The sequence below is a fragment of the Takifugu flavidus genome, chromosome 10 (genome assembly GCF_003711565.1).
Source record: "Takifugu flavidus isolate HTHZ2018 chromosome 10, ASM371156v2, whole genome shotgun sequence".
In the NCBI taxonomy this organism is placed as follows: domain Eukaryota; kingdom Metazoa; phylum Chordata; class Actinopteri; order Tetraodontiformes; family Tetraodontidae; genus Takifugu; species Takifugu flavidus.
The window spans coordinates 11358375-11379817 of record NC_079529.1 but is presented as its reverse complement, the minus strand read 5'-3'; the positions used below and the strand labels follow the sequence as shown (position 1 = coordinate 11379817).

The 21443-nt window shown below is 51.2% G+C and overlaps 4 protein-coding genes across 7 annotated transcripts; 1 reads left to right on the top strand and 3 right to left on the bottom strand.

Annotated features, from left to right (window-relative positions):
• Positions 1–87: 87 nt before the first annotated feature.
• On the bottom strand, positions 88–3792 carry LOC130532078 (acidic leucine-rich nuclear phosphoprotein 32 family member E-like). 4 transcript variants are annotated; one of them, XM_057044333.1, is made up of 7 exons: positions 3584–3792; positions 1838–1987; positions 1637–1759; positions 1352–1514; positions 1035–1162; positions 920–974; positions 88–810 (listed from the first exon to the last, which is right to left on the bottom strand). In XM_057044333.1, the coding sequence occupies exons 1-7, from the start codon at positions 3635–3637 to the stop codon at positions 728–730; spliced, it is 756 nt and encodes a 251-aa protein (XP_056900313.1). In that variant the 5' UTR covers positions 3638–3792; the 3' UTR covers positions 88–727. The 4 variants fall into 4 exon arrangements, with proteins under 4 accessions (XP_056900313.1, XP_056900315.1, XP_056900312.1 ...); XM_057044335.1 differs by having other exon boundaries at positions 88–792; positions 3584–3791; XM_057044332.1 differs by having other exon boundaries at positions 1035–1165; positions 3584–3790.
• A 51-nt stretch (positions 3793–3843) lies between these two features.
• On the top strand, positions 3844–7527 carry si:ch73-139j3.4 (CD82 antigen). Its single transcript, XM_057044331.1, has 9 exons — positions 3844–5023; positions 5094–5194; positions 5317–5395; positions 5671–5783; positions 5851–5925; positions 6091–6189; positions 6680–6880; positions 6953–7036; positions 7120–7527. Exons 2-9 carry the CDS (start codon positions 5129–5131, stop codon positions 7306–7308), a joined length of 906 nt encoding a protein of 301 aa, XP_056900311.1. The 5' UTR covers positions 3844–5023; positions 5094–5128; the 3' UTR covers positions 7309–7527.
• hjv (hemojuvelin BMP co-receptor) lies at positions 6499–11243 on the bottom strand. The gene is made up of 5 exons (XM_057044326.1): positions 10876–11243; positions 10275–10444; positions 9935–10011; positions 9331–9851; positions 6499–9158 (listed from the first exon to the last, which is right to left on the bottom strand). Exons 3-5 carry the CDS (start codon positions 9996–9998, stop codon positions 8553–8555), a joined length of 1191 nt encoding a protein of 396 aa, XP_056900306.1. The 5' UTR covers positions 9999–10011; positions 10275–10444; positions 10876–11243; the 3' UTR covers positions 6499–8552.
• Positions 11244–11886: 643 nt separating this feature from the next.
• thbs3a (thrombospondin 3a) lies at positions 11887–20967 on the bottom strand. The gene is made up of 23 exons (XM_057045269.1): positions 20656–20967; positions 20145–20351; positions 18174–18427; positions 18006–18108; positions 17749–17775; positions 17587–17669; positions 17448–17499; positions 16864–17012; positions 16481–16618; positions 16301–16375; positions 16065–16217; positions 15784–15894; positions 15569–15676; positions 15339–15498; positions 15118–15236; positions 14996–15048; positions 14720–14901; positions 14460–14638; positions 14309–14357; positions 13274–13470; positions 13028–13200; positions 12454–12593; positions 11887–12373 (listed from the first exon to the last, which is right to left on the bottom strand). The coding sequence occupies exons 1-23, from the start codon at positions 20741–20743 to the stop codon at positions 12312–12314; spliced, it is 2862 nt and encodes a 953-aa protein (XP_056901249.1). The 5' UTR covers positions 20744–20967; the 3' UTR covers positions 11887–12311.
• Between the last annotated feature and the right edge of the window lie 476 nt (positions 20968–21443).

Below are 21443 nucleotides of genomic sequence, written 5' to 3'. Positions count from 1 at the left end.
CCAGACTTGATAATGTCAGTTTATCTGATAACTGAGCAGAACTGAAGCAACATTTGATGTTGATGTTTACAGAAGCAACCCACAAAGTCACGTCAAAAATGATTTTATTGGAAAAAAAAAAAAAACAATTACAGCAAAAACGAGCACAAAGACGGGAATAAAAAAATAAAATGAAGTCAGAAAAGGAGGAAGAAGAGGGGAGGAAGAGAAAGAGAAGGGGGGGTCCAGTCCGGCTTCTGCGCCTCCAGACAAACAACAGCTTGTATTTACAGTCAGACACACAACAGAACCGCAGACCATCAGGCTCAGCTAAACCCAGGTGACATTAGCCCCGCCCCCACACAAGCACACCTGGCTGAAGGAGGAATAATGACTGGGCAGAGATCCCGACTCCTGATTGTACAGATGATGAGCTCACATCCCTGACCAGGCGGGAAGCTAGCAACCAGCCTGATCAGTGGACCCGTCCATCATCTGGACAGACAGACAGACATGATTTTCATGCTGAGAAGATTAAAAACTGGACTTCATAAAAACGGACGTGTAAAAGGTTGGATGGCGGTTTGATGACATCACCGGTGGATGTCACCACATCATCTACGAATAAAGCTTCGTCAGGAAGCTACCTACAAGTAACAATGACATCATTGGTCACATGACCAAGCCTGATCCCTGCTGTGTCGTCTGTTGTGGCGTCCAAAGGGGGAGCGGCCATGGGTGGAGGGGATTATTCGTCGTCGTCGTCGTCACCTTCGTCCTCTGCTTCTCTCTTCCTCTTCTCACCCTGAAAAGCTGCAGCAGCATCCACATCTGACACAGATTTTCAAATTAAAGCCACTCTCTTTCTCTTTGCACTTTCAAAATAAAGCTCTTGAATAAATCCACGGATCTGTTTAGTGAGAACAATTAAAGAACAAACCTCCATCTTCTTCCTCCTCCTCCTCCTCCACATAGTCTCCATCGTCGTCCTCATCCTGAGAGGAAGAGACGTCAGGGTTGTGGGAATGTTCTCACTCACGCCACCACAGACTCACCTGGATTCCCTCCTTCATCAGGTAGGAGAGGCCCACCTCATCCTCATCGCCATCAGAACCATCTTCATCCTCCTCATCTTCGTCGTCGTCATCATCATCATCTCCAACAGGACCGGCCTCGTCCTCGTCTTCTGGAACGACATTTGGAGCCGTCATGGGACTCAAACAGGCCCTGAGAGTAATCAGATTACTGCAGTAATCTGATGCTGGTCATGCTACGTCTTTGGCTGCTGCTTGTTTTAAACAACAGGATCGATCACCAAAAGGTGGAACAAATTGACGATTATGGGATGTTGCGGTCATGCCCAAACACTCACCGTCCCCATCAGCCTCGGAGTCGGGCACCTCGTTGTCCTCCTGGTCGAAGCCGTCCAGATACGTGAGCTGAGGCAGCAGCTCAAACACGCTCTCTCTGTAGTCCTCCAGGGTGGAAACTTCACAGCTGTACAGGTCCAGACTCCTCAGGTTCTTTAGGTTCTGCTGTAGAACACAGAGCAAAAGGAACAAGATGGGAGAGAACACAGAAGAGCCTTTAGGGGGACATCCATCTGGCAGCGAGTCAAGCACATGAACGACCAGTGAAGGTTTCCAGCAGAACTCACCAGAACCTTGAGGGTTTTCAGCTCTTTGATCTTGTTCCCGCTCAGGTTCAGGTACGTCAGGTTGGGACATTTCTCGGCCAGTGTGTCCAAACCTCCGGCAATGATGTTGTCACTAACCTCCAACTGTGACACACAGATGCGTCAGACACATGGAACAGGAAGACAATCCGGAGGGACAGGAAGCAGACGCGGGCTGCTGACCTTGCGTAGTTTGGGCAGAGAGGGCAGCTTGGCGAGCGATTTGAGACCCACGTTGACCATGCTGAGGACCTCCAGCTCCGTGTACTCATCCGTCAGACCCTCCACCTCCCCATCACCTGACTGGCAGTTGTCCACCAACAGGTCCACCACCTATCAACACACCAAAGCACTGCGATGTCAGACAGTCAGAGGGAACCGTCTTCATTTGTCATGGTCTCGGGGGTACAGCAAAATCAGGGACGCCCCAAAAAATGATTTAAAAAGAACACCTAGAGACACAGAGATCAAAGAGGTGAAAAGTTCATTGACACAGCAAAGGTAAAGGAGGCAGGACGAGGTTGGTTGTTGTTCAGGGGGTGTTAAGGGAGTCTGTCTGCAGGTGTTGGCCTTCCTGATGGCCCAGGGGAAGAAGCTGGTGGTCAGTCTGATGGTTCAGGACTCGATTGACCTGAAGCATCTCCCAGAGCCCAACAGATCAATCGGGAGGGGGGGGGGTGTAGGACGATTTTGGGTTCATGACCCCGTGTGCCTCCTTCCTGTCCTCGGCTATGGAGCCAGTAGAGTCTCCAGAGGAGCTATAGGAGAACGTGCAGGAAGAACAACTGCTGCTGGCCTCTTTAACAAGGACCTTGATGTTAAACATCCAGGTGGGTGCCGACAGGTTCTACCTGTTCTCCATGTAGCAGGCAGTTCTTTTTGAAGTCCATGATGAGTTCTTTAGTCTTAGGTTGTTTCGTAAAGAGCAACTGTTCATCTCCCCATTGTGTCTAAATTCAGACTCGATTTGTTAAGTAAAGTTAAAGCTGACACTGGGTAAGAAACTGAACAGCTCATGACGTTCAAAGCTCTGAAAGCTCCGAGAACCAGACTGAAATTAAAGCAATGAAACTGGGGGAAATAACCATTAAAGACGTCTTTTGACAACAACTATCAGGCGGGAAAAGGGACGACGTGTTGGTCTCATCGGGCTGAACCATCTGAATGAGTTCTATCACATAAAACGATGACTTCTAGCGAGGCCTCGTTGTTTCGGGGCCGAACCGGACGCACACATGGAAGCGACACTAGGGCCACGCATGCGCAGTCGGGAGCCCCACTGTTTACATGCGGGTTATATTTATCAGCGTTCACCGCCGTCCGAGCAGCGGTGGGCGGGAACAGCAGCGGAGCCTCCACCGACGTTAATCCACATGAAGGTCGGACTAAAGCCGAAGTGACCGACCGCACTGGGTGAAATGTAGAGAACAAACGGCGTAAAATCATTGGAAGCCGGCGTTTCTGTGCCGAGAGCGTGTGGCTGCGCAGGGCCACGGTCCCGGTTTAGCACTGAAGGTTAAAATGGAAGCCTGAACTGCTGCGCGGTCAATCGACAGAATTCAACCGGAACTAAACTGGGCAGCCTAGGGTTAGGGTTATGTTTTTAAACATTAAAGTAAACGACGATTACGAGCCCGTAATCCGCCCCTGCTCAATTAATCCCCATCTCAAAGCTACTAGCCAGGCTATCTTTTACAATCGGGACGTACGCACGAAGCTCCGCGAATAGAAGCCGAACACCGCGCGTACCCCGGGAACAGACGGGTGTGGGTGGGGGCGAAAGGTTCCTCCATGTTGGAACTGTGATTACGTTGTTTTTCCGACTGTTAGAACGGAAACGTAGAACACGAAACAGAACGTTTCCACGCATCGTCGTTTGGTTGGAGTTGGTGTCCCCCTCCGCTGAAAACACAAAAGTGCGGTACAAACCTCGGCTGGATTTTTGTTTCCCAGCTCTTGACTGATCCTCTTCTTCATCTCCATTTCTGATGCGCAACAACAGAAAGAACAGCAAAGAAAAACGGAAAATAAAACACGGACCCGCAAAGAACGATACACCGACGAGCTCCTGGTCCACCGAGTATCAGGCCAACACTAACCCTCCATGTTCGCTCACGCCAGACCTCCACGCACAGACCACGCCCCCTCATGAATATCCAAACATATGTGAATCCCGCTCTCCTCATTGGCCCGCAGGTGCCTATTTACTAAGCTCCTACACACCACGCCCCTATAACCTTATCAGCCGATCCAATGTCGACATGATTGGGTAGAAGTAAAAGAGGGCGGGTCATTATGACCAATCAGTGAGACGATGATGAAACATTTAAACTTGGGACACGCCCACTCTTTGTTCTTTTTTGGCGGCATATTGCGATAAACGTCGTTCTGAAACATTATTTCTGAAAGACTTTAGATGGTTTTTTTTTTTTTTTGAAGTGGGAGGAAATAAGTTTTGAAATTTCTGACGTCTGCAGAAGTAAAAGGATTTAAGGAGAAATGAATGAGGGAGAGGACCTGAGGGTGGCAGTAATGCATCACAAACAGACACAAACGCACAGAACGGATGTTTTGTTTTTCTGGATTTTACTCACACGGCATCTTTATATTAATATTTAAGATCTTCAGAGAAAACCAAAGTGTTTCCCGCCATTGCTGTGAAACTCCCCTGTCTCATTTTCGTTGCTGCTTATCCAGGTCACGGGGTTACCAACTTCAGCTTCAGACACTCTTCTCCTTAGCCACTTCCACCAGCTCCTCCGGGCAAATCTCAAGGCTTTCCTAGGCCAGTGGAGATTTCTAATCCGTCCAGCTATGTTTTCCCCGGTGTCTCAGGACAGGACAGCCTCGGTCTTGCCCAAAACAATGCATCCTCAGGCATCCTGGACAGATGCCCAAACCACCTCAACTGGCTCCCCTAAATGCAGAGTAGTGGCTCTAGTCTGAGCTCCTCTGGGATGTCTGTTGTATATTTATTCATTTGTGCAAGCCCCGTTTAAAAATCAATATCAATAGGAGAACAAACCATTGGTAACTTTTTCTGAATACACGAAACGTGACCCTTTGGATGAATGAGCAGGGATGTGAGGACCCAATCCTTGAGGGCTGTAATCCACCTGGGAGTTCTGACCTAGCTGGTAAACACCTCCTTCAGGTGGCTTGCATTGGTGATCGAGGTTTTCTGGAAGGACAGAAAACCAGGATGGATTCTGGCCCTCGAGGACTGGGTTCTGACAGCACTGGGTGGGAGTGTCCACCCGGTGGGGCAAGGCTCGTTAAAGGTGCACCAGGAGCTGCTGGACGCTCAGCTTTAGTCACAAGCTCACCTCTACATTTGAGCTTCAAGGCCACCGTAGATCCAGTTTACAAGTATGTGCAATCAGGAAGTGAACTCTGCACTCAGGTATTAAATCTGACTTTTGGACTGTTGTGTGGATAGAGAATCTGCTCAGGTTCTGAGTAGAACCCAACCAAATGAAGGCAGAATTGGCGATCCAGCTGCTGAAGTTCTGCTTTCAGATTTTTAACTTCATCTTTTTGGTGAGTGGAAGCTTTCAGTAGTACATTTCAGAACCAGAGATGGAACCAACCATTGACCTCTTCCTGTTTTTCCCAACTTTCTCTGCCCCCCCTCCCTCCCTCCCTCTTTCTCACCCCTTCAGGTTCTGGGTGTCAGTGTTCTCTCATGTTCTCTGTGGATCCTGTTCAGCTCAGGACACCTACTGAATGCTCTACCTTCAGGTAACTCTGTTGTTGGTGTGACCGTTGCCATGACGACTGCAGGTGTTTTGCTCGATGGTGTTAACGTGTTGTTTGGTTGATGAAGTTGATCAATCATCATGTAAATAAGCATTAACATCAACAATATGGTGGACATCAGAAAGACAACCTTCTACCATCTGTAGCATCATCAGACTGCTAACGATGGTAGCGTGTTGTTGTAGCTGTAGCTGACTGAAACAACATACCCGCGATGCAGCTAAAATAAAATGTTTTCATCGTCGCTGTGAGTCCAGATGAAGTTCGCATTGTGGGGACGGGGCTGCTGCTGATTGGTGGATTGGTGGTGCTGGTCAGCGTCCTAGGCAGCATCGGCGCTAACAGAGAGAAGGTTCTGCTCCTGATGATGGTGAGTAACATCAGAGCTCAGATATGTGCTGTCAGCTGTAATGACATCACTGCGTCCTCTTTGCCAGTACCTGGGTCTGCTCATCGTGCTGGTCCTGGGTCAGCTCTTTATCACGCTGTTGCTGCTCATCAACAGAGACAAGGTGAGCATGCAAGCTAAGATGTGTCCACCATCTTATAAGAGTCAGGACGTAACATTTTAAGTGAAACAACACTCATCCTGCTCTGGATGGAATCAGTCACATGACCAGAACCTTCCTGAAGGAGGCTCAGCTCACAAGAGGATTCATGCACTCTCGTGTCTTCAGATTGAACGCCGTGTGGATGACACAGTGGACCAACTGATCAGCCAGTATGACCCAGATGGAACCAGTCAGAACCACCTGCTGGACAGTGTTCAAAAACAGGTGCTTGTTTACCTCAACATGATGAGTTTTGAGCTGTTTGGGCCTCAGTAGAGTGTTCGGAGTTGTTCAAACAGTTTGAAATCATTTCCTGTCCTCTAGCTAGTGCACTAACTAGGGTGCACGCTATTTTCCAAGGTATCCACTTGTTAAATGAGCGACTTTGCTCCTTGTTAGTGCACTTAATCTATCCCATAATGCATTGTGCAAAGTAGGGTAGAACAATGCTTCCAAACGGACAATATATCCCATGGCAGGAGATGCTGGACATGAGGGGGATTATTGATTAATAATGAATCAGACAGAAGCACCTTCACAAGCAAACCTGAATGTTTTATATTTATTAATCAGTAAAATCAAATTAAAAGAACGCGGCCAGTGCAACGTGTTGATAACGCTTCGCCGTGACGCCGTTTAAAGTCAGCTCAGACGCAGCTTGAGTGATGTTGGCGAACGTCAGATGAATGTGTGACCTGTGATTGGCTGCTGACAGGGGCGCTGCTGTGGCAGAACGGGTCCCTCCGATTGGCTGACAAACTCTTTCATCCAAAATCTAACCATTCCCGACATTCTGCCCGACATTCTGCCATGTTCCTGTTTTAACGCCTCTCATCCGAGTGCCACCCTGTGCTGCTCCGACTGCGAGCCTACCACCGATCCCCTGATTGGACAAGGAGACAGCCTTTATGAGCAGGTAACGCCGCGGTTAGCTTTGATGTGAGTCTCTTTCACGGCTGGTTGCCTTAAATCGTTGTGGTGTCTGCAGGGTTGTAAAAGTAGGGTCAGCGAGTGGCTGCAGCAGAATGTTCTGACTATTGCTGGGATGGGCTTTGCTCTCATATTCATTCAGGTAACAAGGTGCAACATTAGTGTCACCTGAGTGTAATGAGCCTGGGTCTGAGCGGGACACTCATGGGGATTCCTTTGCTGCAGGTGGTTCAGTCCCTCGTCGCTGTGTACCTGTGGCGTGTGATTGGCAGAAGGGTGGGGTCGACAGGAAGTCGTGTTCTGAAGGACCCGGACCGCGCCCATCTGGATCCCATCCCCCAAGAACATATGGATGAATATGTGGATGATACATTGAAGAACGATGGCTTCATCGAGCTTCAAAAGAACACATGATAACTACGATGTGATTGACCTGTTTGACACGTGTAGTGAGTCACATGAGTGTCGTGCACAATAATCATTAAACATTAGCTGCAGCAGCAGAGCCGTTAAAATCAAAGCTGACCTGGCACCATGAAATAAATGCAAATCTAATCAAAAATGGTGAATATGGCAATCAGAACAGAAACATGGAAAAATGTGTTGCTTGATTAAAGGCGGTTTCTAAATTTATGCCTGTTTTACTAACCTTCCATTATGGCAGCGTAGCCAAGATGAAGCTAAAGATTAGCTGCTCCTGTTGTGGAGCTAGCCACCCATTAGTCTAGCTAGCAATGCTATAGCCACGGAATGACTGGCTGGACTGACTGATTTTTTTTATTGCTCTTCCCGGGATCAGGACGAGACAGTCATCCACTCGGTGGGCCTGGTTCGTCCTGTCTCAAAACCTCTGAGATGCCAGTCAGGGTCACGACTCAAACTGAACATGTAGCTAAATATCCGGTTGGGTAGAGCTGCCATAACAGAGCTACAGCCAGTGACTCGGGGGCTGCCCCTGAGGCAGAACTGACCTGGACCAGCAGCAGCAGCAGCAGCTTTCATCATAGTAATGACCTGGAGGCTCCACCTCCATGTTTGCAATGAAGCACATCAGCCCGCTCGTTGCGTTCATGCCTTTGCCATCACTTCCTGTCAGAGTTTTCTGATACAAATGTCTGCTGATGGGAGAGTTCCAAGGCCTCCAGCGTATCTGGGCTCTCCTCCAGGAGACCTCCCAGGACAACAGTAGCAGCTTAGCTTTCAGCTCCTCTCAGGTGTCTGCCTACACTTCAGAGGAACCAAAACGTTGCCTCCACCGTTGGGTTTCTACTGAGGAAACTTCACCAGTGGAGTCAACGTCTAGCCCCGCCCCCTCCAGACCATAATGCCCATCAGCTACAATATTAGCATGTTGTTGCATTAGCACGAATGTCCTAAAACACATAACCTCTCTCCCCCAGATTAAGTATTCTAAACAACATCAACCTAATCAACACTTGCTGGATCATGTCCTCACAACTAATGTCCTGCATGGCCCCTTGGCTGGCTAAAGAACCCCCCATAAGCCCCTCCCCTTCCTGTAAGACGGAGGACACTTCCATTTGAGGACAAAATCTTTTTCGAGCTCGAGGAAATGAAGATGCAGCAGCCACCTTTGGGTTCATGCGTCCACGCTAACACTTCCTGTGTGAGCGAGCCAGTTTCCATCAGAGCAATGTTCAGAAGTTCAGAAGGAGGCTGAGGAGCAGCAGCAGCAGACACAGGTGGTCTTCCCGCCGAGCAGCAGATGTGGGGGACAGCAGGTGAACCCTCTTTGGGTCAGAAATCAGCTTCTGGGCGTCCTGCAATGCGCTGATGGCAGCCCCGCTGGAGTTCAGGTCACCGCTGGTGATCAGGTCAAATATGCAGGCCTGGTGGTAGACGTCCCGGACGGGAAGCAAAGCGTCGCAGTGAGCTAGCACGGCGGCGGAGAAGGTTGACGAGGTGGGTGGGGGGGTGCTGAGTTTCTGGGAGGCGGGGCATCCCCACATGCACAGCTGCAGGTCCTGCTCAGGCCCGAAGGCCTCCACCACGCTGCGTGGAGAGTACACGGAGAGGGACAGGGAGCGCCCGCTCTGACGGACCACCAGCACCGTGGCGATGTGGGCCGCTCGGATCTCAGCGTGCTGACCTGGACTCTGAGTCCAGATGGCCAGGGTGTGCTGACCTCGCCTCTCGCCGCTCACCACCGAGCCATCAGCGAACGCCATGGGAACATCATCCAGCTCCGCCTGATACAGCTGCTGGTCCACACAGTGGCGCCAACTCTTAACGATGACGGTAATCTAAAAGGTAGAATCATGTTTAAATTAGTAGCGCTTAAAAGAATTAAAACTTCTGACAAAGATCAGCGAACGATGCTTTGACCCCGCGTCTCTCGAGGGATCAGATCAGCCCTAAAAACACTGACGGCAGAACTGGAACGCGTCGGCGCCCCCTGGTGGCCGCGGCCAATACCTTGGTGAGCATGGTGGCCTGCGTGCCCCGCCTTGTTGGCGAGCTCGTCGCCTGCACGTACAGGAAGTCGTTGTCTATAAGAGGCCACGCCCCCTGCACAGCACACGTGTGGAAGTCATTGTTGAAGGTTCGGATGTGTGGATCCCCAAACACGCCGCAGTGCAGGTAGTCAGGCTGGGGGGCCTCCGCGGCGGCGAGCCTCCTGTCGTAGAGGCAGACGTCCCCCGACAGCAGGGGGGGCAGGGGGCGTGGCTGGGCGGTGGGCCCGGCCAGGGGACAGCGGTACTGGATGAGCAGGTCCTCGATGCCCTGGACTGCTGAGTGATAGGCCAGATCGCCACGGCACGGCCGCGCCATCCGCTTGGTGCACGTGGAATAGGAATGCAGCGCACGGCAGTACTCGGCGTTCGCTGCCTCTCTGCTCAGCGGGGCTCCGCCTCCTGCTCCCGCGCTGCTGCCCAGGTCCAAGGTCGCGGCAACAAAGTCCGAGTTGCACCTCAAAATCCGACAGGAAGCTCCAACTGGAGACAGGAAGAGCAGGGAGGAAAAGTGTGACCTCACAAACCCCCAAGAAGGCAATGAACATATTTGGGTGTGTTTTGACCTTCAGGCAAACTCAGCTGGACCCACAAAAGGACAAGGGGGAGGCGTTTCCATGGCAATGCCATTGGCACAAGGAAGCTGGAGAGGAAGAGAGAGAGAGGAGGGAAAGGGAGAGGGCTTCATTAGACTGGCTGGACGTGTCAGTGTGGAACAGGATGTCCTCGAGTCCACCTCCTGGTGACTGCATCACTGCTGACCTGTTCTTTGATCTGTGTGTGTGTGTGTGTGTGTGTGTGTGTGTGTGGTGTGTGTGTGTGTGTGTGTGTGAGGGTCTTCAGAATGAACATTTGAAGTTTGTCTGTTTTTTATCACACATGAAAGGGGACAGGTTTTGAACCTACCTGAAGAACGTTCTCAGGAACCACGAGAACAAGCGTAGGAACTGAACCTGTGTTCAAACATGGACTCTCATCTGTTTGTCTGCCAACAGCAGAGGGGGCGGGGCCAAGCGAGCAGACCGCGAGGACCTTCGGAGTCCGTGTTGGTGCTGAAGTCCTCAGCAAACATTTTCCTGTTGTGGAACACGAGTGAAGTGATGATGAAATCTTGTCATTAGTGTCATTAAAAGATTGAATAATTCATTAAAAACAGGGAAGGAAGTGAATTCAAGTATGTGTGTGTGTGTGTGTGTGTGTGTGTGTGTGTGTGTGTGGTAGTGACATGCAGTCTAAATATAAACTCCACCCACACTGGCAGCAGTTTTGACCCTGATCAGCTGTGTAATGTGTTAGCATACACTGTTAGCATACACTGTTAGCATACACTGTTAGCAAAGTTTTGATCAGATGTTTTGATCAGTTTCATCAGATCAGTTATTTATCAGTTATTCATGCTAACATCTGTTAGCATGAATAATGGGAATAGCATTAGCAGCTCAGACCCTGACCAGCTGCTGGTCCCCTACAGACGGTCCCAACACCACCCCAGTGAGTAATTTCCTACCGTCAAATGTCCGAGTGTCCAACGTCCCCAAACCTGGTCCAGATCCACACAGGACACAGAGGTCTGCAGGGTTCCAGTCAGGGTTCTGGTCTGTGCCTCAGGTTGTGTTCGGCTAACTGGGGGGGTTCTAAATAAATCACAAACAAGAAGCACCTGTTGCACCACAACTGGCTGTCGCTGTCGCACACAGAAACACACACATCCTTGTACTTCTATCTATGTGAGGACCGTCAGCCAGTCCTTTGAAGATGTTAGGACCAGCCAAAATGTCCTCACGTTTAGAGTAGAATAAATATTTCAGTCCTCAATATGTAGCAAATACAAGAGTACAAACACACAAAAAACACATTAACTCCTCTTTAAAATCTTTCATCATTTCCTGTTATTTTTGAAATGATAAAACCTAAATAATTTTTGGGTCCAGAGGTCAAAGTCAGGCGGAGGGACATGGATCCTTGATGCAGCGCCACCATCAGATTAAGACGTAAACATTTCCAGAAGCGTGTTGCAAGTGTAAACCTGACGACGTTTGTCAATAATGGTGGGCGGAGTCAAAACAATGCGGTCAGCTGGTCTTCAGAGCTTATGTAGTACTTTGGTCCCTACACAGAATGAAGTGTTTATCGAATGTTAGCATGCTACTACCACGAATATTATCGCTATCGTAGGTAGTTCCAACCAAGTGGTTTGATCGGACAAGAGACGTTCTATGTGTGCTGATATGGAGAAGAACAGAAGAACCGACCTGTTGCAGAACTACTTGTGTTGGCGGAGACAGAGAAATGATTAATTAAACAGACAAATCCTCATCTGTTCTTGCTTATTACTAATAATTAACTAATAATACCTATAACTAATAAAACCAGCTTGTAGAACGTTTGTTTAACAGCAACTTGATGCTAGCGAAACAGCACATCAGTGTGATAGAGTGTCAATGAGTGGGCTACATGAATGATCGGCGCTGCTAACCGCTAACGTTTTAATATTTGTGTCGAAATGAGTCAAACAGACTTTTTAGAAAATTCAAGAGTTTATTTCAACTGATATTGTGTCTCTACACATGAAAACACAGAAGTGCACACAAACATACAGGGAAATACACAAACGTACACGTCTCCTAAGCTCCTAAAATAGTGTTAATTTAGCATTGCTCCCATTGGTTCTCCCATTAACAGATGGACCTTTTTAGGTCTGATTTCCAACACACACACACACACACACACACACCACCCATTTGCACTTTTGTATCTTTGTGAGGATCTCCATAGAATGACTCTAATTCCAACTAAACCCTTGACCGGACTGTGACCTTGAGCTAAACCCAGCTCTAACCTGAAGCCTCAACCACACCTCAGAAGGTATGAGGACCAGACACACCCTAGTCCTGAGGACGCTCCGGAGTAAATGTCCTCACTACACTATCCTACACACACAGCTCACACTTGAATGTGCATCAGAACTTGTTTCCGGTGAGGCTGAAAATCTTCAGGGACCGTATCTGAAATCAAAGCAATGATTAATAACGACTTGTTGTAAGTCAGTAACCAAACGATGTGGAGCTCTTCTTTGCGTGCGTACCGTTACATCTGTAGCGAAGGTTGGACCAGATGATGTTTTCCTGGGAAAAACAGAAAACCCCCAGTCGGCCGCCTCTCATGGTGGTGTCAATCACAACGCCGGAGTCGGCCACCATGTCCGTCCCTTCGAACAGTCTCACCCTGCAGCACATGAACACACCACATCCAGGTGAGACCTGGGGGCGTGGCGCACAGGTGACTTTCTTTTCCTGCTACCTATTCTGTTCCTCATGGAGGAACTCCCACACGGAGCTTGGTATTATCTAAAAGCAGCTCGTTAGCTTTAGCAACCTGGGACAGCAGCCTAGCATCAGCCAAACACAGCATAGATGGGAACAGGGTTGGGGGGGGGCAGGGTTGATGGGGGGCAGGGTTGATGGGAACAGGGTAGGGGGGGGCAGGGTTGGATTGAAGACCCAGAAGTGTTTTGACTGAAACACACGTGCCAGAAAAAACTCACCTCAGAAATGTGGTTCAACAGGAAGAGATAGAAATGAAGATAAAGACTGAACGGGACATGATGCAGTACTTCCCTATCCTGCATCCCCATCCTTTGGTTCTGGTTCTGGACTCACCTGATGTAGCCCACCTGTGGCCTGTGGCTGAGTTGCCAGCGGTACGATGTCCTGTCCCTCCAGCCCACATTCCGCGGGTCCTTCCAGAGCAGCTTCACCTCTCCAAGCGTGTCCCCGGTGTGCCACAGGGCGTTCCTGAGGAATTCTCCTGGTCCGGTTCGAGACTTGACCGCCTGCAGGGTGAAGTGGAGGGTCAGGACCAGGGGTCATGTGATGAAGGAGGAAACGGCAGAAGAAGAGCGGAACCTTGAGCTGGAGAGCGGGCGTGGCCAGGGCTTTAAAGGGGAGGGACTGCCAGTACAGCTGTTCCGTCTGCTTCCACATCAAAACGTAGAAACTCGATGAGTCCTGATACCCGAAGATGAACCCGGCGTAGTCGTCGTCCGTCACCGTGTTGACGTGAAACGTCCCCTCAAAGTCCACGCCGTTAAACGCCGTGTATCCTGCGGAGGAGGCGCAGGAGGGCCCAGTTTTCTTTGTCGTAAGAGGTGGCATGAATGGATGAAGACGGCTAACAAATGACAGTCATGTGGTTGAATCCTGAAGTGTGTGTCCGCTAAAGCTGTGCTACCGTAGCGTCACGCCATGATCACGTCTCACCTGCCCCACCTGTCTGTGAGGCCCCCGCCAGGGCTTTACTCAGACGGAATAAGATATTTACAGATGCTAATCGAGTACCGTATTTTCCGGACTATAAGTCGCACTTTTTTCCATAGTTTGTCAGGGGGTGCGACTTAAATGTTAAATAAATACATTATTACAGAATTTCACATGTTCATTATTTTCACACTGACAACCACAAGAGGGCGCTCTAGGCGTGTGTACCCGAGGAACGAGTTCCTTTAGCGACGCAGAAGAAGAAGCGGTGCTTCGTTTATGGAGTTAGACGTGATTGTTTGGTAAACTTGCTCGGATGTTCTTTATGCTATAGTTATCTGAATAACTTAATATGTTACGTTAACAATGCAGACACGTACTCAGTTCGTTGTGGGTCATGTAGCTGAATTTGTTACGTTAGCATACCTTAACGCTATTGCTAATCCATGCTAATTGCCTTTCAAGATGAAATGTATGTTCTTGGTCTCGGATTTTATCAAATAAATTTTCCCCCAAAGTGCAACTTATAGTCCAGTGCAACTTATATATCTATTTTTCTTCTTTATTATGCATTTTTTGGCTAGTGCGACTTAAACCCCAGAGCAACATATAGTCCAGGAAATACGGTATATGAGACTGGGGGGTTGGATCGGGAGCCAAAGAGAAGAGTAAGAACAGACGTACCCACAGCCAGACCCGGATCGCTGTTCATGGTCTGGATGATCTCCATCCCCTGAGAACACAGTCACTGTTAACAAAGCCTGGACCTGCACCCACACCTGGATCTGGACTAACAACTAGACTTACCCAATAGAAAGCCTTGTATTTGACTCACCTGGTTCAGAACCACCCAGTTGGGGTCAATCTGGGCATCACCCTCTGGGTCCAGGATCACCGTCTGATAGGCTCGGAAGTCCGTCAGCGTGACCTCAGCGCTCTCCGGACACACGTCAATCAAATCCCACACAGCGTCGTTATCAAAGTCATTCTCACAGACGTCGCCCACGCCGTTGACTGGGGGGGGGGGGGGCAGAACGGGATATATGGGGTAATAAAAGAGACCTGACCAGTATGCTCACACACCGGCGCGCTCACCGTCTGAGTCTTTCTGGTTGGGGTTGACGATCAGTCGACAGTTGTCATAATCATCCAGGACGCCGTCGTTGTCGTCGTCATGGTCACAGTCGTCTCCGAGGCCGTCGTTGTCCGAGTCCAGCTGGGAGCTGTTGGGGATGTCAGGACAGTTGTCTCTGCTGTCTTGGTGACCGTCCCCATCCCTGAAATAAAGACAGCCGTCACATGGTGCTCTGACCTGGCGCGTGTGTGTGTGTGTGGTGTGTGTGTGTGTGTGTGTGTGTGTGCGTGTCATACGTGTCCTGGTTGGTGTCACAAACGTCTCCCACCAGGTCATTGTCGATGTCCGTCTAACAGAGACATAAATGTTGACACGCCTGCTAAATTAGATCATCACAATAAAAGGTCCGTCCGTCTACCTGCATGGGGTTACTGAGTTCTGGACAGCTGTCGCAGGCGTCTCCCACGCCGTCCTTGTCTCTGTCTGTCTGCATTGGGTTTGGCACCTTCGGACAGTTGTCCAGAACATTTGGGATACCTGAACACACACACACACACACAAACAGCAGTTTCTCATCCCGTCCGTCAACGCTGTGTCCAACTGTCTGTCCGAGCGTCTGAATTTTTGACCCTGGGGTACCGTCGCCGTCGATGTCCAGGTCGCAGGCGTCGCCTTTTCCATTCCCGTCAGTGTCCCGCTGGTCACTGTTTGAGACGTTGGGACAGTTATCGCAGGCGTCTCCGTATGAGTCGCTGTCGGAGTTCTGCTGGTCTTTGTTCGGGACCAGACGACAGTTGTCCTGCACCACAGCAGACGCGGAAGGTCACGCGACGACAGCGCCACGGGCAAATCCGCGCGCCGCCACGTACCTCCACGTTTTTGATGCCGTCTCCATCGGCGTCCTCGTCGCACTGATCGCCCACGCCGTCGTTGTCTGCGTCCTCTTGGCCGGAGTTTGGCGTGTACCGGCAGTTGTCCTGGCAACAGACACACAGCAGCTTCACTCTCTCGCGGCCAACGACGCCGCGTGATGTCACGGATGTCCCTGGACTTCCCCTCCCGCCGGCGCCGTCACGGCTCTGACCTGTTTGCAGTGTTTGTGGTTGTCCAGGCACGGCAGAGAGCGGTCGGGATACCCGTCGATGTCCGTGTCCACCCCACACGTGTGACCATTACCGGCCCAACCCACATTACACTGCACATGAAAACACACACACACACACACACACACACACACACACACACACACACACACACACAACACACACACACACACACACACACACACACACACACACAGGTTCACAGTGAACAACCGTAGCCACGCCACACTCAGTACTTTTGGGATGACCTGTCTCTGCTGACCCTGCAAGCCACCTCGCCGTTTCGTTCCATGGTGCAGTGTGCGTTTACGTCACAGGGGTTAAAGGCCAGCGCAGCACACGACTGTCTGGGCAAGCATCCTGATGTTTGGTTGCCCAGGAAACCAGGTTTACATCCTCCACACTTATATGAACCCTGAGAGAAAAGCGTGCGTTAGCAAAGTGGCCAACAGGGGGCGCCACCATGTTGTTCCAGTTTGAAAGAGAAGCACAACTCACCACAGTGTTGACGCACACCGAGTTAGAGACGCAAGCATCCGGGAGGTCCAAACACTCATCGACGTCGACACACTCCTGGGGTAGATTGTCAGTAATGAGGCTAATTTGGCCACGTCTGTATGTTCTGAGTAAGTTGCTTCTTCATTGCTGACCTTCGAACATTTGTTGATTTGTTCTGACCTGTTTGTGCGTCTTGGCGTAGTCCAGTCCTGTTCCAGCCAGTGGCGCCCCCCACAGGCCTGGAGGGCAAGGCAGACAGCTAAACCCCCCCACAGTGTTCACACAGGCACCGGGAGAGAAACAAGGCTGCAGTGAACACTACAACACAGGAAGGGAGGCTGCGTTACTCTTGATGGCTGCTGATGGAAGCTGCACTTCGCTTCTGTTTGTGTCGCATGATTGTTGTTTGTGTGTTTTCCTACATAACGCTGATGTTTCTGCTGCATTTCCATCATAAGGATGGTGTGTTAAACTGTTGTGTAGTGTCTTATTCTTATTATCTTGTCATTATCGATCACTGATTGTTGCTGTGTGGCTGGCGGTTGTGGCTACTGCGCAGGTACCTCATCAAGGTCTTGACAGTGCGTCCCATTGCCGGTGGTTCCAGGAGGACAGGGTCCACAGGTGTACCCAGGATAGTGAAGACTCTCCATACAGGACACGCCCTTATAGCAAGGGTTAGGAGAGCAGCGAGAGCGAGGCTCATGAAAACCTGAGGAGACACCTGCGGGCTTCAATCAGTCCCTCAGGGACTACATCAACTTCAGAGGAAACTTGATTATGGGCGGGGCTCCTGGACCGGTTGAGATACGCCCAGAAACTCTCCGACAGCTCTAATATCACTGGCAACTTTGTCAGAGGCCATTCATCAGGACCACAGTGGTCCAGAACCAGTTTGAGCCATTAGCGCAGCAGGCAGCGCTGAGGAGGGGTGCCAGTTTTTATAATGGGGGGGGGGCAGCAGTGGTGACGAAAGCTGCCTCCAAAACGGGCTCAGCCTCCATCAGAGCCAAATTTGATTGTAATAGCTGGATTCCAACCCATAGAGGGCGTCATTTAAGAGTTGGAGCAGAATCAGTCACCAACCCTTAATGGGTCTTTAATGAGAAGAACCGATCAGAAGGTGATGCAGGACTGACTGACTCACCACAAACTTGACACTCCATGATGCTGTTTCTGATCAGAGCCATCTCCTTCACCTGAAGACCACAGAACACATGAGACCGGCTCCTCCCCTGTCTTCCTGACTCCATTGTCTGTCTACCTGTCTCACCTGTCTTTCTCACCTGCTCTCGGATGTCCAATCGCAGCTCTCCTAGTATCTGGTTAAAGATGATGAGTTGACCAATCAGAGCTTTGGTGTGATCACCTGACAGGACAGCGTGACAGAGTGAGGACTTCTGCTTTCTGACTGGTTGTGCTGGAAGCAGCTGAACTGATAAACTCACCCAGTAAAGAGTTGACGTCTCTGTTCACTGTGAAACATCAGATATTGATGAAATGTCTTCATTTTTCATTAATGTAATAAGATGACACAGCGTTGCTACAGCTAAGCTCCATCAGTACGTCTGAATGGACTGGTAGCTAGCAACCCAGCAGGGGGTCTATCTCATGGCTCTCTTTCAATTCCAGAGCTGGGGAGGGGCTTTGTAAACCTGTTATCAGCAACCAATGAAAGGATGATGTTTTTTTGGGTGGGGCTGACCTGAGTTGTAGTTTGTTGAGTCTCCCTGGAAAGGACAGTCATTCAGAGCACCAGCACTGGCCACAGTGCCCCCTAGAAGCAGCCTGAGGGACTCCACCGCACCCTGTTGGAGTAAGAGCATCAGTCTGAAGCACCAGAAACACACCAGCTCAAGCTGATCATCGCCACCTGCAGGCGATTGTAGGCCTTCTGCCCATGCCTGATTTCCACCAGCTCCACTTCCCCTGGCAGAGGAACCAACGGTGGCGCGCCCTGGCTGGAGTCAGCCAATCGGCAGTCGACATAGAGCTCGACGTTGATGTGGTCACGCTGGAGGGCACCGAGACGCAGGATGATGGAGTGAACGCGGCCATCGGAGACAATGGCGTTCTGGAGGTTCACGGTGTGAATCTTCCCATCAGCTCTAACGTACCGGGCCACCACTGCAGGGGGAGAGGGAGGAGTGGAAGGGAGGGGGAAGGAGGAGAGGGGGAGGAAGGAGAGGAAGGAGGAGAGGGGGAAGGAGAGGGGGAAGGAGGAGAGGTGGAAAGAAGGGGGGAAGGAGGAGAGGGGGAAGGAGGAGGGGGAAGGACGAGAGGGGGAAGGAGAGGGGGAAGGAGGAGAGGAGGGAAGGAAAGGGGAAGGAGGAGGGGGGAAGGAGGAGAGGGGGAAGGAGAGGGGGAGGAGGAGGAGAGGGGGAAGGAGAGGGGGAAGGAGGAGGGGAGAGAAGGAGGAGAGTGGGAGAAGAGGAGGAGGGGGGGAGAGAAGGAAGGAGGAGAGGGAGAGGAGGAGAGGGGGAGGAAGGAGGAGAGGGGGAAGGAGGAGAGGGAGAGAAGGAAGGAGGAGAGGGGGAGAGGCGGAGAGGGGGAGGAGGAGAGGAGAGAAGGAAGGAGGAGAGGGGGAGAAGGAAGGAGGAGAGGGGGAAGGGAGGGGGAAGGAGGAGGGGAGAGAGGAGAGGGGGAGAGGGGGAGCGGAGGAGAGGGGGAGCAGGAAGGAGAGGGAGAGAAGGAGGAGGAGCGGGAGAGGAGGAGAGGGGGAGAGGAGGAGAGGGGGAGAGGAGGAGGGAGGAGAAGGAAGGAAGAGGGGGGAAGGAAGGAGAGGGAGAGAGAAGGAAGGAGGAGAGGGGGAGAAGGAAGGAGGAGAGGGGGAAGGAGGAGAGGGAGAGAAGGAGGAAGGAGAAGGGGGAGAGGAAGAAGGAGGAGAGGGGGAGAAGGAAGGAGTAGAGGAGAGAAGGAAGGAGGAGGAGGGGGAAGGAGGAGAGGGAGAGAAGGAGGGAAGAGGGAGAGGGGGAGAAGGAAGGAGGAGAGAGAGGGGAAGTGGGAAGGACGAGAAGGAAGGAGGAGAGGGGGAGAAGAAGGAGGAGAGAGGAGAAGAGGGGGGGAAGGAGGAGGAGAGGGAGAGAGGAGGGAGAGGAGAGGGGGAGAGGAGGAGAGGGGGAGGAAGGAGGAGAGGGAGAGAAGAAGGAGGAGAGGGGGAGGAGAAGGAAGGAAGAGGAGAGGGGGAAGGAGAGAGGGGGAAGGAGGAGAGGGAGAGAGAAGGAAGAGGGAGAGGGGGAGGAGAAGGAGAGGAGGAGAGGGGGAGGGGGGGGAGGGGGAAGGGGGAAGGAGGAGAGGGGGAAGAGAGGGGGAAGGAGGAGAGAAGGAAGAGGGAGAGGGGGGAAAAGGAAGGAGGAGAGGGGAGAGAAGGAAGGAGGAGAGAAGGAAGGAGGAGAGGGGGAAGGAGGGGGGAAGGAGGAGAGGGAGGAGGAGGAGAGTGGGAAGAGGGAGGGAGATGGAGAAGGAAGGAGCAGAGGGGGAGAAGGAGGGGGAGGAAGTGTGGGGAAAAAGGAAGGAAGAGGGGGGAGGAGAGTGGAGAACCATGATATTGAAGGATGATGAAGGATGAGAAGCAGCACTGTGAAGGTTCTGGTGAAGGTTCTAATAAAGGTTTTTATGAAGGTGCTAATAAGGGTTCTGGTGAAGGTTCTCATTACGGTTCTAATAAAGGTTCTGGTGGATTAGGGATTCCTGAAAGAGCAACAAAAGAAAAAATGGTTCTGGAAAATCTGATTCCTGCCAGAACCACAAAGCTGCTGAAATTCCGAGTGGTCAGAGTTTCCAGGTTCCGACAGAATGTTCCACAAGTTCTGATTGGACTAGAGAGGAAGAGCGCAGTCCCAACCTTTATTGATCTTGCCCATGACGGCCAGCTCCAGGTACTTCCTGTGGTCCTGTCTGCTGTAGACACCAAACAGGACCCCGCCCAGCTTGGGGGGCAGCCTGAAGGTCGCCAGCACGTAGAGGTCAGAGAGCGACGCCAAGGCGGCCGACAGCTTCTCCACGGCAGCCAGGCTCTGCTTGGAGTCCTGGAGAGCCAGCACGTCTATGACTGGGGGAGCAAGAGGAGGGTCAACACGTCTAATTGGTGAAAACACAGCAACAAATCCCGTTGCCACGGTTACCGCAGGCCTCGCTGTTACGCAATAAACCGATCAATCTGATGATTCTCTGGCTCCAGTCCAATCTGCGCTCTCCGGCACCTGAACGCACCACGAAGTCCTGACTGAGATACTTCACGGACTTCCTGCCATCACTAAATGGTGCTGCTCAGGTTCGGCTCAGAGTTGTACCGGACCCTCCCCCCGCCCCACATCTCCATCTAAAACTGTGAACTCACAAACGAACTTTGGTACCTTGAGCGCCCGGACCGTCCGGTACTCCTGTCGCCTGGCGAGCACACAAGACGCTTAACAGAACCGGGATCACAAGCATCCGGATCATCGTGTTCAGCCCAAAGAGACCGACCGAATCCAAAATAGATGCTCAATGGGCAGAACGGAACCGCAGCGACGGACGCCGACACCGGGATCTGGAGCAGGACTGACCCGACCTGAGGATTGCTGCTACACGGCACCGTGGGGACGCGCTCACGATGCGCGTGGACGAGCATATTAGCATAAAGCGCGCGAGACTGTTCACGAGGGAAGCCTTCAGTAGTTCATCTGCTGACAGGTGATCGGATTAAAGCTCTCCGACACATGAGTGAAGATATCCTTACCGGTCCTCGTGGTTCCGGGTTCATTAATATTAAACATATTCGGAGGAGTATCGTTGGGTTTTTGTTCTGCAGAATCTTGAATCACGTGTGAACATTTTCATATTTGGTCCGTAACTCAGTGAAATCCCAGCAGGTCAGAGGTCAGCACCCCCAGCAGGATCAGAGAGCAGGTGTTGTGGGACAGTTCCAAGGATACAGGTGAAGCCCGGCCGCTGAGCTCCTGTTCCCACATTTTGGTTCAGCTGGAGAACCAGAACAAAAACCTTTGTTTTGAGAGATGAAAACGTCCCAGAGACAAAGGGAAATAGCGGCAAAGAACTCATAGAACAGAACCGGGGTCAGATTCAGCCATGTTCTGAGAACCGGACCGGTCACATCGCTCCACACTTGAAAGCAGTCTTCATGCTGGCTGAAGGGGACGGA